The sequence below is a fragment of the Sceloporus undulatus genome, chromosome 3, assembly GCF_019175285.1.
Source record: "Sceloporus undulatus isolate JIND9_A2432 ecotype Alabama chromosome 3, SceUnd_v1.1, whole genome shotgun sequence".
NCBI classification, from domain to species: domain Eukaryota; kingdom Metazoa; phylum Chordata; class Lepidosauria; order Squamata; family Phrynosomatidae; genus Sceloporus; species Sceloporus undulatus.
In genome coordinates, this window is record NC_056524.1 from 209517682 (window position 1) to 209532222 (window position 14541).

General features: G+C 41.2%; 1 protein-coding gene across 2 annotated transcripts in view; it reads right to left on the reverse strand.

The window, feature by feature from the left end:
• The window catches only part of CNNM2 (cyclin and CBS domain divalent metal cation transport mediator 2), a 147399-nt gene that overhangs the window by 29512 nt on the left and 103346 nt on the right, over positions 1-14541 (reverse strand). The window contains exons 3-5 of one of the 2 annotated variants that reach the window (XM_042459817.1): positions 9217-9360; positions 3065-3202; positions 2077-2246 (exon numbers count right to left, since the gene is read on the reverse strand). In XM_042459817.1, coding sequence (XP_042315751.1) covers positions 2077-2246; positions 3065-3202; positions 9217-9360 — 452 coding nt within the window. Of the gene's footprint in view, positions 1-2076; positions 2247-3064; positions 3203-9216; positions 9361-14541 lie in introns of those variants that run through there. The other variant, XM_042459816.1, reaches the window with a different exon arrangement.

The following is a 14541-nucleotide window of genomic DNA, read 5'->3' on the forward strand; positions in this document are numbered from 1 at the left end:
CATTCACGTGAGTGTGGATTGGGCCATTCGAATGCTGGTATGATGGTATTGTGCGAAATAACGTGAATTCGAACCACCCAGTGCGGAAGACCCCCAGTTCCACACTCGTCTGATAAGGGCTTATGATTCTATGTTGGGGAACAGGCAGAGCTTGGAATACCACTTTCAAAAAGTAAGTAGTTACAGTTATTTTTTCAATATAATTTTTAAAAACCATCACTTTGAAAATATAATTTAAAAAAAACATTACTTTAATCAGTAATGCGATTGATTACATGACCTTTTCTATTAAGAAATTATCTCGACCTATTTGTACTTATGCTCTTCTAAGAATGTACAAGGTCCATGATATAATCATGTTCATTACGCAGTCCTTGATTTTCAGTTGGAGGGTGCCAGATGGATCGGAGCCAAAGACATTTGGCTGCATGAGGCAGAACAAACCTCCCTCCCCACACTGCCCATACAAACCAAAGTATATAGGACAAGTTATGATTGCATTATTTTAGCACCTAAGTCAAGCACATCTCCTTCCTGGGACTGAAACTACAATAATAAAAATAAAGAAAGAAATAATGAAAAAGTAGCTGCACTTCCAAGCCATCCAAAATCAGATGCCGGAGGCAGCTGTTTCTGTCTGCCTAACAGGGCAAACCCTCAGAATACACAATGGCAACAACTGCAAGATGATTGGTTTTGTATAAAAACAAAGCCAAGGAAACCTGGCCAGCCTTATCACAAAGAAACATGACATTGTCATTTCAAGCAGCAGTTCCCATGAAAGACACAATTATCTTGCCTTCAGACCATATCTGTATGCACCATTTTAAAAGTTGTGGAGGCAGTGTATCATTTTGGCTTTTGCCAGAGAGTGTGAGCGAGGGTGACACACACATTTCAAGGGCAGACAATAGCAGGCATTAGCAAGTCAGTAGGTGGTGCTGTTTGCTCAGTAAATATAATAGTTTGGCGGTTCATTCCACAATTCATCACCACTGACCACATAGCAAATCACCATTGACCACACAGCGTTCATCACTTACCACACAACAAATCAATCATAAAAGTTTCTGCCCTGGTTAAATGTTATAGATATCAGGACTGCACCAAATGATCATAAGTTTTGGATTTTGACCAGAAAAATATCCCTTATTTTGAGGTTGTTTGCTGCTAGTTCATCACTCATCTCTTCACTTACTTTGGAGTGATTTCTCTCATCTAGTTAAGACTTCCCTTTCTGGCTGGGATCAGGGCAGGAAAATCAAGGATTGCCTAGTGAACATAATTATATCATGGAGCTACACAGCCAGGTTTTGGCTACATGACAAGATCATTAAGACTAATCAAAGCCAATTACGAATATACTTAAATCTTCCTGAAGATTAACCAACTGGATAACTGATAGCTCTGACTCTATATGTACTAAGATTTGCACCCCTTTCAACATAGTCTCCCCAAAAGTGATGAACAAAGAGGTTTTTGCCATTCCCCAAACCATTCAGAGAAAGTTCCGCTTTTTCCACAGCTCTGGGGGAGCTAATAATGGAGCAGTAAGGCATTCTCGGCTTTAGTGCATGCTCACTACTGCACCAGAGAAAACTTTTATTCCAGTCTATATTCAGTGGCATCAGAGGGGGTTGGGGGCTGGACAGCACCAGGTAATACCCCAGAGGAGGGGTGACACCCAATTGGGCCCGCCTCCCCCTTTTGGGACAGGAGGGGCAAACATGCACCCTTCTTAGATGTTCCATTACTGGAGCTTCTCCCTGGGGAGGAAGCCTGGTGACAGAGCAGCAGGAGGGGTGAACATGCACCCTTCCTGAGTGAAACCCTTTGCACCAGATGACGCCCTAGCTAGTGATGCCACTGTCTAGATGTGGTGTCTCATGCCTATTTTTACTTTAAAATGCCCACTATGCAATTGCTAACTGAATGACTGGTGTCTTGCCTAGTTTGGCCCTATGAAACATAATGCTGGCAGGCAGAATAAGCAGCAAGACAGCTTGGGAACTAAAATGCTGATGTTTTTAGCTGGACTGCAAGACAGAATGATGTTCATATGGTAATAGGCCTCACCTGTAAAATTAAAATGAAGTAATCGATAGGTTTGTTTCGCTGATAGAGGTAGTATTCAGGGGCTTTCTTGTTCTTCTCATCATACTTCAACTCCTGAATCACATTGGGATGCTTCAGTAGCCTTAGGAGGATCTTTTCAGACATCTGGGATGGGCCAAATGCTTCAACTTCTGAAGATATAAAAACAATTTGACATATAAGGCATAGTACATCTGTGGATTTATACAGATTGCTAATTTGTGTAAATTGGAAATGACATGAAGGCACATGACAACAACAATACATTTTTTAAGTCCAATGTTTTTTTTTAAAAAATGCATGACAAAAGGGATACATTCCTTAATTTACTTTGTGTATCATTTAACTATGGCTAAAGAAATAAAAGATTAATTTTATTCCCAGAAATAAAGCTGTTCTTCCCTCTTGCACTCTCTCACTGAGTATATTGAATAGTTTTCAGACTGTGGAAAACATAATTTCAAGTTTGGAAAAGGAATGAGCATTACAGGTGCATGGGTCAAATGTCACGCCAAACAGTTTTTGTGGGTCCTAGAGCCTCCCACCTTTTTGTTCAAACATGGGAATCTGAATTCCAGAAAGTATGATAGTCCTTTAAAAACCAAGATGCAAGGGAAGTATGGGAGCTGCAGTCCAAAGATCTTGAAGGCCTCCCACTCCTGCATTAAAGGAAAGAGTCATGGGAAAGTTACATGGGGATCTTCATAATTTTGCCTTCACAAGTCTAAAATTAAAGCATGGCACTTCTAGTTATCACTGCCTTCCATATCAACTTTAAAATTTAGTTATTGGCCACCTATAGCTAATGTCTAAGAGAGATTGTGCCAATGCAAAATATGGTGGGGAGGAATATATAACACTGGCATCAGGCTCTGACCAAATCTCTGTGAGACTGTACTGCCCAGACCAAATTCTAGCAAACCAGTTGTTGGGGCCCTAGTACTATCAAGAGGTTGTAAACCATACTTGCCTGTGGCTAGGAAACGATGCATTGCCAGGAGTAACTGAGGTGAGATTTTAACCTTCATTTCACTATCTGTCTGTTTGAAGGCAGAGAAGTCCTGCTTTCTCTCTCGATGAGCTACTTTCTTTTTGGTCTTGTTATCAGCTGGAAGTGGAGAAATAAAGAATCATATTAGGACCAGTGTAAACAGATTGATATGTTACAGGAATAAATTGAGGAAGATTGTGTAACAATTGCTAGGACAAGTAGATCTTTAAAGCATAGGAGCAAAATGTCTATGGTTGATTATTATTATTACAGGCTGAGTATCCCTTATCAAAAATTCCAAAATCCAAAATATTCCAAAATCCAAAATTGTCCACATTGATGGCAGAGATAGTGACACCTTTACTTTCTGATGGTTCAATTACAAAAACTTCATTTTATGTACAAAATTATGTTTAAAATTATGTATATAATTACCTTCAGATTATGTGTATGAGATGGATATGAAACATAAATGAATTTCATATTTAGACTTGAGTACCCCATTATGAATATACAAATATTCCAAAATAAAAAAATTATATCCAAAATCCAAAACACTTGTGGTTCCTAGCATTTTGGATAAGGGAAACTCAACCTGTATTACTATTATTACTCTGACTTCTTTCTAGTTTGGGGCTCAAGGTGGCTTACAACAGATGGAAAAAGATAGTTAAAAACATTCACAAAACAAAAACAGTTAAAAAGTGATTAAACTGCTAAAAAATCAGTTAGAAACATAAATAATTAATAAAAACAGCACAACAAATGGCAGATATGAAATCCATCACATTGTACAAGGTCTGTCCTCCCTAATAAATCAGTCCTCAAAGGCTTACAGAAACAGAAGTCTGTTTATAGGAAGAAAATAGGGAGGGTGCCAGTCTAATTTCTCTGGGAAGAGTTCCAGAGCATGGGGGCAGCCACTGAGAAGGCCCTCTCCCATGGTCCCAATAGATGTACCTGTGAAGGTGGTCGACCAGACAGAAGAGCCTCCCTAGCAGATCTCAGACACTCAATAGACCGGCAAGAAATGCCAGCATGAGGGCAGAGTGGAGGCGTGGTGATCACATGCCACCCACCCCCATGCTGGCATCACACCATGCACCCCACTGCACAGCATCGTGCCGCATCTTTGGTACCAAAAGAGCCATGTAAGAGCTTTTGTGGCTTCCTTTTGAGCTGCGAACCTGCCGGGTTGGGGGTGTGGAGTGCAGTTGCCATATCTCCAACCCAGTGCTTCCAAGGGTGGCACACAGCCACCTCTTAGGGGTGGTCTGTCCAGCCCCTTAGTCTGGTTTCTAAGGGAAAAAATGGTTTGTCCAATAACCTGAACCTGAGCCATAAAGGACTTTATAGGTCAAAACTAGTACTTTGAATTGTGCCCAGAAATGGGATGGCAGTCAGTAAAGTTGTTACAATACAGGAATTTTGTGTCCCCTGCAGCCAGCTCCAGTTAGTTCTGAACTGCAGATCTTTGGACCAGCTGACGTTTCTAAACACTCTTCAAAGGAAGCCCCATATGTAGTGTGTTACAGTAATCCAACCAGGATGTAATAAAGTCATGTGACACTGTGGCCAGTTCTGATGTCTCCTGGAATGGGCGCAGCTGCAACATAAACCTTAACTGTGCAAATGCATTCTTGGCCACCTGGCTCAAGGTTGAATCCAGGAGCACACCCAAGGTATGGACCCGTGTCTTCAGCAGTGACATCCCTCAGGTTGGTGTCACCTGGTGTGAGGGGGCAAACTGCCTTGACCTCTCTCCCTCCACCCTGCCAGAGTGCTGCAGCCCACCCCTCGAAGGCCTTCAGGATCAGATGTGGCTCTTGCCACACTGGACCTTGAAGGCACCATCCCCTGCTACTGAGGGGAGGTGACAAGGTTCCTCCTCTGGAATGTCACCCTCTGCACCCATGCAGTAATACCACTAGTCTTCAGGGGGAGTGTAACTTAATTCAACACAGGCTGAATCCCTGTTCCTCATCTGCTTTTCATCTTGTCTGGATTAAGTTGCAATTTGTTTACTTTCACCCAGTCCATTACTGATGACAGGTGCAAGACTGAAACAGCTTCCTTAAATTGTGGTGAAAAAGAGTAGTAGAGTTGGGTGTCAGCTGCGTACTTATATAGATGTAGCAATATGGGAATACTTAATGTACATCTAAGAATACTGAAAAAGTCCACAGACTACAGATAAAAGTAGTATGCAAGTGTTACAAACTAGCAATTTAAAATAAAAATGGTTACAACAGTCATGATCCCAATGAAATTTTACCAAAGGGCTTTTATCTTTCCACACTAAATATATACAGTCGGCCCTTCTTATACATAGATTTTTTTATACATGGATTCAAACATCCATGGTTTGAAAATGTTCAAAAATAGTATAAATTTCAAATATCAAACCTTGATTTTCCATTTTTTATAAGGGACACCATTTTGCCATGTCATTGTATTTAATGGGACTTGAGCATCCATGGATTTTGTTACACATGAGGGATCTTGGAACCAAAACCCAGCGTATAACAAGGGTCCACTGTAGTCACACAAGATTTACACTCCATACATAGATAATCACCAAAAAAGCTCTACGGATGGGCAGCATGTAGCCACTTCTTTTAGCCCTGGATCGTTGCCATGGCAACCACATGCCACAGCAACGATCCGCTCCCTCTAGGGAGCAAAAAGAAGCTGCTCAAAGTAGCTTCCTGGAAGGGGCGTCATAAACCCTGGGGTACGCATCATGATGCCCCTTCCATCCAATGCTATTTGGGGACTCCACCCGGTGCGTGCCATCATGACGTGCACCATGTGGACAGGCAGATGCCATAATGGCGGCCAGGTGGCGTGGTAAGGGCTTGGAGCATGGGGACGCTCAGCCCTCAGCGTGCCTACAGGCCGGCACAAAGTGGCGGTCTGTAGAGCCCCATAGAAACACTGAAGAGCCATGGAACCCTTTTATCCATTTGTTGCTTCATAAACTTTCACTGAGAGGTCCACTAACTAAGATTTCAAGACTCCCAGAACAAGATTGCAGTTCTTCTATCTCTCCTTTTTCTTGTGAAAAAAAATACAGTGAAGACTGGAAGAAGAGATAAGGCCCATGGAGAAAATGCATATACACGATGGCCTCTTAAAATTAAACGTAGTCAGATGCAGCTGATTTGAGATTGCATTTTAATCTGTTTGGCAGACTGCATTTTAATCTGATTAGAGAAATTATTGTAGAAATATTGTCCTACACATTTGGGGAGTGTTTCCAAACTAAAAGGGAATTATGTAACTATTCTGTGCCCCCCCCCAACAAATATCTTTCTTTTAAAGAAAAAAAAAAAAGAAGCAATGGGGGAAAGTGGGAAAATTTGCAAATATAGGTAATGTTGTATGGAACCTGTAAAATCATTATGAATAAGGCTGTACACAGAAAAAGTCTCATCTACAAGCATTCTTTAACAAGGAGCATGAAGTGCATTTTCATAGGAATGTGATCCTTAAACTATGATTTATATATTTGCTAGTATTTAACTAACTTGTTAGGCTAACATAATGTAGTGGATGCTAAATAGTGTTTACATATTAAGTGATCAAACAGTATTCACTGCACATATTATGATTAGATATCAGTGTACAGTATTTGTTTAGTACTAAAAGAGTTATTTTTATTGCTTTAGCAGGGTCATGGCAAGCAACAGGAATATTAAACATTAAATATTAAACATTAAATATAATAACATGTCAATTTGATACAGTTTATGATATTTGGTGAGGTCTTGGAAGATCAAGGGTGGCGATACTCGCAGTTGCAAAGATGCATCCCTCCCCCCGAAACCACCAGAAGGCACATCTTTTTTTTCTTGTTTTTTTGCTAGTAAAATCATACCTCTACTACCCAAGTCTCAGAAATTTGGTTACAAAACACAATGTACAGGAAATGCATGGTATGTTTTCCAGAAGAATTATCCTTGAGATAGCTTAGCATATATACTTAGGATCTAGGAGGCTGTGGTGCACAAGTATCTAAGGAGTGGATGCACACAAATGCCAAGTGGGACAAATTCCAGCATCTTTGTGTTACTCATCCTTCTTTTAAAGCATGTGACTTTGCCCCATTGTAGAGTATATAATTTTGTTGGTTTTTTGGTAAGGGGGTGGAATTTCCATTGATAAAGCTTTACCTTGAAACATTGGGGGGGGGGGAGAGAATTATATATATTGTGTAGCCACCCTTTTTCATTCCAGGATCCTGCCCGTCTCTCCTTTATCTTTTATTAACCCATATGGCAGAGGACCGATAATTTTTTGTCAGAGAATGGACAAAAAAATTGTACAAATTTTGTACATTTTTTTTACAAATCAGCAATGGTTGCTGCAAGTGTGTGAATTCATCCAATTTTTCCTCTGGTGATGAGGCTTTTAGATTGTTTTAAAAGCTTCAAGACTTATTTGACCAAAGGTGACAATGTAACAAAATAATGCACATACAACAGAAATGCCTTCATTTCATTCAGCTCTCAAATTGTATCTGCCTCTAGTTTATAAGACTTCGAAAGGGATGGGAAAGAATACTGGGGTTAAGCCCAACTCTCTCTAGAGGATGCTTCCAATAGGAAAATCTTCTGAAACTTTAAAAGAAATAGGTTAACGTCTTCTCCAAGGCCAGCTAGTATTCTGTTGTCTAAGGCTCTCCACTTCCCCAGTTCTACTGATAAGATCCCTTCAGTCTGACAGTTCACTCTTCAGTACTGACAAGTTCATGTCTTTTATCACATTTGAGGGTAGCAAAAGGAGGCAAAAGGCAAGCTACAGGACACACAGAGCTTTCTGTCCTCCAACAGCTCCCTGCCCCTCAGCATGCACTACTTAAGGCATCTGCCTCCCGTGTGAAGTCGAAGGCTTTCATAGTTTCACCATCATCTGTGGCTGACATCTTCAAAGAATGCTGACCTGGAAGAGAGTGGGTATATATATACTGTGTGAGCCTGGCTAAGAGTGATTCCCATGTTAATCTGTGTATTGTTCTGTTGTTGATGGCAGGGCCTCAGGGTGGGAGGATCTGCAAAACAGTATTAGTGTCTGCTAATTGGTGATCGTTGTCTGCTGAGAAAGCTCCTGACTCTGGGTGGTTTCTCATTTGCATTTGCGGAGTGCTGATTTTGCTATTTTACATGACTGGTAGTCAAACTTTGGCCCGGTACAGATGAGCCAAAAGTAGCGTGGCACCGCCGATACTAGGGTTCAGGAGTGCACAGCAACCACACGCTCCCGAACCCTAGTACGTATGAGCAGTGCCATCTTGACGCAGCACCATCTATACAGCGTGTGCATCCATGTGTCTTGTGTGACGCGTCCAATCGGCATGGTGCACAAACCACGTCACCACAGCCCCCTCAGTGCACAAATGGCGCCTTGGCGGTGGTGTGGGATAGAACTCCATTTTGGAGTTCCTTTTTGCAGCAGATCATTGTTGCGGCCGTGCTTTTGCCACGGCAATAACCTGGAGGAGAGAGGGACGGCCTCTGGCTGCCCTTTCTCCTAATCTGTACCAGGCCTTTGTTTACTTTAAGGGTTTCTTCTTTCCTGTTGAAGTTGTCTAAGTGTTTGTGGATTTCAATGGCAATTTGCAAATGAGAAACCACCCAGGGTCAGGGGCTTTCCCAGCAGAAAATGATCACCAATTAGCAGACACTCACCCTTTTTTGCATATCTTACCACCCTGAGGCCCTGCCATCAACAACAAAATACACAGATTAACATGGGAATCATTCCTCCTTATCCAGAGTCACACAGTATACATATACCCACTCTCTTCCAGGTCAGCATTCTCTGAAGATGCCAGCCACAGATGCTGGCGAAACATCAGGAATAAATTCTTCTAGAATATGCCCACATAGCCCAAAATACCCTCAAAAAACTACATCTGCCTCCCGCAGCCTAATGGAAGGACTGGCCCTGATTTACCTGTCAGCATACAAGGAAGGGAATGGAAAGTGTTTTTAACTTAAACATGAATTCCAAATTTACCTCACAGCTTACCAAAACAATGTATCTCAAACAATAAAGGAGGTAGAATTTTATTAAAAGAAAAGCTGCACATTATTTTCACAGGAAACAGCATAGAGAGTAATACTCACTGTACAGATCTGTTTCATCTAGAATCTCAGATTTGATGATCTCTTCAATTACATCTTCCAAGGTAACAATGCCCAAGACTTCATAAAAAGGATCCCCTTCCCCTTCATTGTTCACCCGCTGTACTATTGCCAAGTGAGATTTACCTGCACAGAGTAGTAGACCAAGAAATTAGATATTATAGCATAGTTATTGGCCATCCACTCTCATAATGAAACAGATGGATCCTGCAATGCAACTACAGATAGTAAAAGAAATATTGTCAGCTTGGGAGCAGACCTCAAAGTTTACCTAGTACAACTATACCTGTTTTAATGAAATAGAAGTGTTTCTAAGTATAAATTTTTTAACAGAAAATTTGTTACCAGAGGCAGAAATAACATGGAAAGAACAGAGACAGATGTCTGCACCACAAAAAAGAAGAGCACTTCAACATATTTTAATAAACTTTTACTTCAGAACTAAAATGTGAAATTAAACAACCAGATCAGGTTACCCTTACCGTATTTATTTTTTTAAAAAAATGTCTTATCTATGGGTGATTTTTTTCTTTCACCAGCATCCCTTTCCCCTATAATTCCCATTCTGGTGGCCACATTTACAATCTGTGTGATTTTTTAACAAGTTGGGGGCAAGTAGTGAGATAGGATTATCTGTTCTCTCCTCATTCTGTTTTGTGACTCATGCATGCTCAGTAAGAGATACTGGAGGTAGCTGCTGCTTATTGTGCCTGCTGTAGGCCAGCACAGACAACTACCATACTAACTAGAGAGGAATCCCACAATTTCTCAGCTCAAGCTTTGTTGATTGCATTGTTTACTGCAGACACACTGCTGCGACCCAATATCAAAAGTCTGTTTCTCCGGCCCTCACCTCACCACTTTCTCAGTGATGCTGCTGCTAAAAAATTAGACAGAGTTCCAGGCCTCATTCAGGTTATTATTGTTTATTTATTTTTTTGCCAGAACGATGCGAACAACCTCACTCACACATTCCATGGAACTGCATCTTTCCAGGAATCGCATCGCTCCACAGCTCTGTGAGTTCAGTTGCTCACGCATGTGGGCACTCTTCCCTTGTCACCACACCCACCGGCATCCCTCAGCCGGGGGGGGGGGGGGGAATCAACATCCCCTTTTTTCTTCTCCCTTTCCCTCTCTCTTTCTCTCTTTCCTCCCCAGCAGCAACTATTCCACTGGGAAACGGGAGGGGCTTTCTTGACCATGTGGGCTGTCGACGATGTGAATGCATTCAGAACATGTTAAAGGCATGGAGAGTTTTATCCTGAGTCTATTTGTATCATTGTTCACGCAACTGACAATGCAAATCTTTTGTAAAAACTTGGGAGGATGCCTGATATCAATTATCTTGGGGTAAGTAGGTTTTTGCCAGACTCTCAAAAACTTAATTGAGTACTTTTGGGATGTCTGTGAACAACAGAGAATTATCCTGAATTCATCCTGGATTATTTCCATTGTTAACTAAGTCGTATCTGTATTATTAGCCTAATCAATTTCAGAACTGTTAAACCTACAAGCTTATCCGAAAGTAAGCTTCATTAAACTCAGGTACATATGTCTAAAAAAAAATACTGATAATCTAGCTACAAGATTACTGTATTGATTAAGTACTCCAGATGAAGGGAAAACATCTCAAATCATTTTACTGTTGCTTAAACTCATTTGTAGACATTAAGAATTCATTAAAATAATGTGAGACTTGTTAAACCAACAAGCATTCAAACTATCTATCTGAGTTCATTCATACTCAAAGAATGAAGATATCTTGGAAAAATTAGATCACAGAGGAGACCTTATCAACAACTGTCATAAACACAGCATCAGGTCAAACCAATTCAGCTTGGTAAGCTTCACATCTGCTTTCCCAGGAACCCAGCATAAGCAGTTAAAAACAAATTCTTTGTGAATGCTGTCTGTTGAAAGCTAAATTCTTTTGCTATTCCCAGCTTGTGATCATTTAAAAGGAATTTTCCAAAGCAGGGTCTAATATTAGACTCAAAATGAAGTTTCCATTCCACTTACGCGATATTCTCACCAAAGTAACTACTACATAATCTGATTGTCTTGGAGCTACTCGTTTAGATGCAGATGGACATACTTCAAATACCAGTTCACAGCACCAGCAAGACTTATCTTGAAGAGACCTTGTTTTGCAATTGAGATCATTGTTAGAATAATGCTTGTATTTAAAATCATGCACATGATAATAAACTTTGTTCAAGGCACTGACAATGATCAAATTACTTCCTTGCTCAGTTATCATTATGCTGGCTGTTTGCATTAAGGCAAATCTATTAGTGCTGATACAATGCTTGTTATGTGACTACAGACAGTCTAATCATATGTTTTATCAGTGCTGATATGTCCACTGTTCATACCAAAATCAGACTATCTGTCAACAGAAGAGTATAAAAAGCACAAAGATGTGTGATGATACTGAATTATTTCAGCTACAAAACAAATTTATTGATACTTCCCATTTCAATATCATCTGTCAATAAGATACATGGAGAATAAATAAGTCTGACAAGCACCTTCAAGATCAAATGCCCTTAATAGTCCACATTTAAGATCATTGCCGATATTCCAGATTGGCTACTTAGGGCTGTATAGACCAGCCATTAAGGCTGGCATGGGGTGGAGTGGGGCCATGGTGTCTGCAGGACGCATGCCCTGACTCTGCCCCATGCCAGCATGAAACCACGTGCAGCGCCAAAGGAGAGCAGAAAAGACATTAAAATTTGACAATCCATTCAGGGTTTGCATATTTCCTCAAACTGAAATAGTGCTGAAAGGGGAAAGGTAAATGACAGAAGAAGATAATCAAACCGTCCATTTTGGAAATTTATTCATTAAATTACATATATGTAAGAGACACACATTGCTCATATCCACAGGGGATATGTTCAAAAATCCCTAGTGGGTGCCTGAAACTGCAAATAGTACTAGACACTATACCAGTAATGTTTTTGGACTGCAACTGACCACAAGTAACTGAAACCATGGCTTGCAAAACCATAGATAAGAGGGAACTATGTAATATTTTCGGATTATGGCTGACTGTGGGTAACTGAAATCATGGAAAGCAAAATCATGGATAAGGACAGACTACTGTATGCACCTCAAAGTGTTTGACAAAGATCTCTTCAAGAGCAGCTGAACATGGAATCAAGTCTTATAATGTAGTTAATGTAAAACTAATGTATATGGCTTTAGCAGTGGTGTATATGACAGCAGTATATGACAGCAATTCCTGCGGCTATGTTTATATAATTTCTGTAAACTTCAAGGAAAAACTTCAGCAGGAAAAATGGGATTATTATCTTGATGAAGACTTCCTTGGGCACTTAGGGGCTCTCCAGACTTCCCCTAAGGGGAGACATGAAGCTGCCCCTTTACTGGCAGATCGGGGATATGGCAACCTCACGCCATGACTGCAATCCAGCCTCTGGAGAGCACAAAAAGGAGCCACAAAAATGTCTCCTATTTGCAATCTTCAAGGGGTGCCATAGCCGTGGCACCAAAGCAATGTTATGACACCCCTTTGGCATTGCATCATGTGGATGCAGCGCTGGAGTCGCGCCATGATGGTGTGCGCCGTGTGGACTGGCGCATGCCAAACTGGCACCCTGGGGGCGAAGTTAGGGCATCTAGCATCAGGATGCTGCACACTGACTCCATCCACAGGCTGGCACAAAGTGCTGGTCTGTATAGGCCCTCAGTTCACCAGAATATACTCTGATGTCTGGGGGAGGATGAGGAGGGAGAGAGGAAGGAAGGAAGAGGAGGAGGAGGGAGAAAGGAGGAGGAGGAAGAAGGAGCAGCAGGAGGAGGAAGAAGAAGAAGAAGAAGAAGAAGAAGAAGAAGAAGAAGAAGAAGAAGAAGAAGAAGAAAAAGAGGAGCAGCAGGAGGAGGAGGATGATGATGGTGATATTGATATGAGCCAGCTTCAGAGGCACGGCCAATGTAAGTTGCTGTGATTTTTACAAACTCATGCGCAATGAAGAAAAACCACAGTCCTTTGACCAAGTAAACACTTCTGAGAAGAACAGTTGAACCCGAGGGCAAATCACTTCTTGTGAGACCACCTTGACATGTTCAATATGCATAGCCATGTGAACCTTTCTGTCATCTGTCTAGGAATAATGCCCAAATGTCCTCCATTTTGATCATGCCTAAGAAACATGCATTTATATTAACATTTTTAAAAAATCATCAATTTTTTTTGCATGTCCTCCATTTTTAAAAATGTGTCCTACATTTGAAAATGTTGTCCTATGTTATTTATTTATTTATTTATTTATTGGCTTCGGCCCCTACCATTGTCTGGGGGATACCAACTTGGCCCCCGGCTCAAAAAGGTTGCCTACCCCTGCATGGCAACCAAGTGGCATGTACCAGCCAGCTATTCTTATGTGATAAGCCAGGGTTCAACAGAGATCTCTGACTTCTCATGTGGTACAACTACACAATGCATGAACTGGATTGCTCTTTATAGGTGAAAATCATTTTCTTACATCACATTGTTGTCGCCTGCTTACAAGTCTGAGAAATATGATGGAAGCCTTATTGCCAGAGAGTCCCTAGTCTAGGACTAACAAACTCTAGGGACTTGCATTAGGAACATTCCTAGTCTGAAGTAGTGGCATCCTCACACCTTAGTATCACCTGGTGCAGGAGGTGGGGCTTTTGGAAGCGGAGCTTCTGGGGTTGGTGTGCACCCCCTCCCTCAGTGCTGCCCCATCCTTTTCCTCATGAAGAAAAGGATGGGACGGGACAGGACAGGATGGCACAAAGAGGGGGGGCAACCAGGTATCACCCCTCTTCTGTGGTCTCACACGGTGTGCACTGCATCACTGCACCCCCCTAGTGATGCCACTGGTTTGATGCAAATGCAATATAACAATCCAATCAACAATTCCCACCTCAACTTTCTAAGGTTCAGTAATTCAGTGTATGTTGTAAATTAAGTTGTTGTAGTTACAAGTGTAATTTTATATAATACTATTAATATGACAATTAGTTATACATAATCATTTTTGAAAGAATGAACTGAATGAGACATACAGATTATTTTAGGAACAGATGAACTAAGTAATTGCCTCTTTAAACAAGGGGGGGGGGTCAAGATATTAAACACTGCTGCTTTAAAGACTGGAAAGCAGAATTATCCAGAAGGGAGGAAGGGTCAAAAAGCCATATTCCTGGGGTAGGTGTCTGTGCTTGAACTGGAACTGAATTATGGTACAACATCATGGAAACTCCACTCCCATATGGACCCATCTGCAATGCTGAAAACCATCCTAC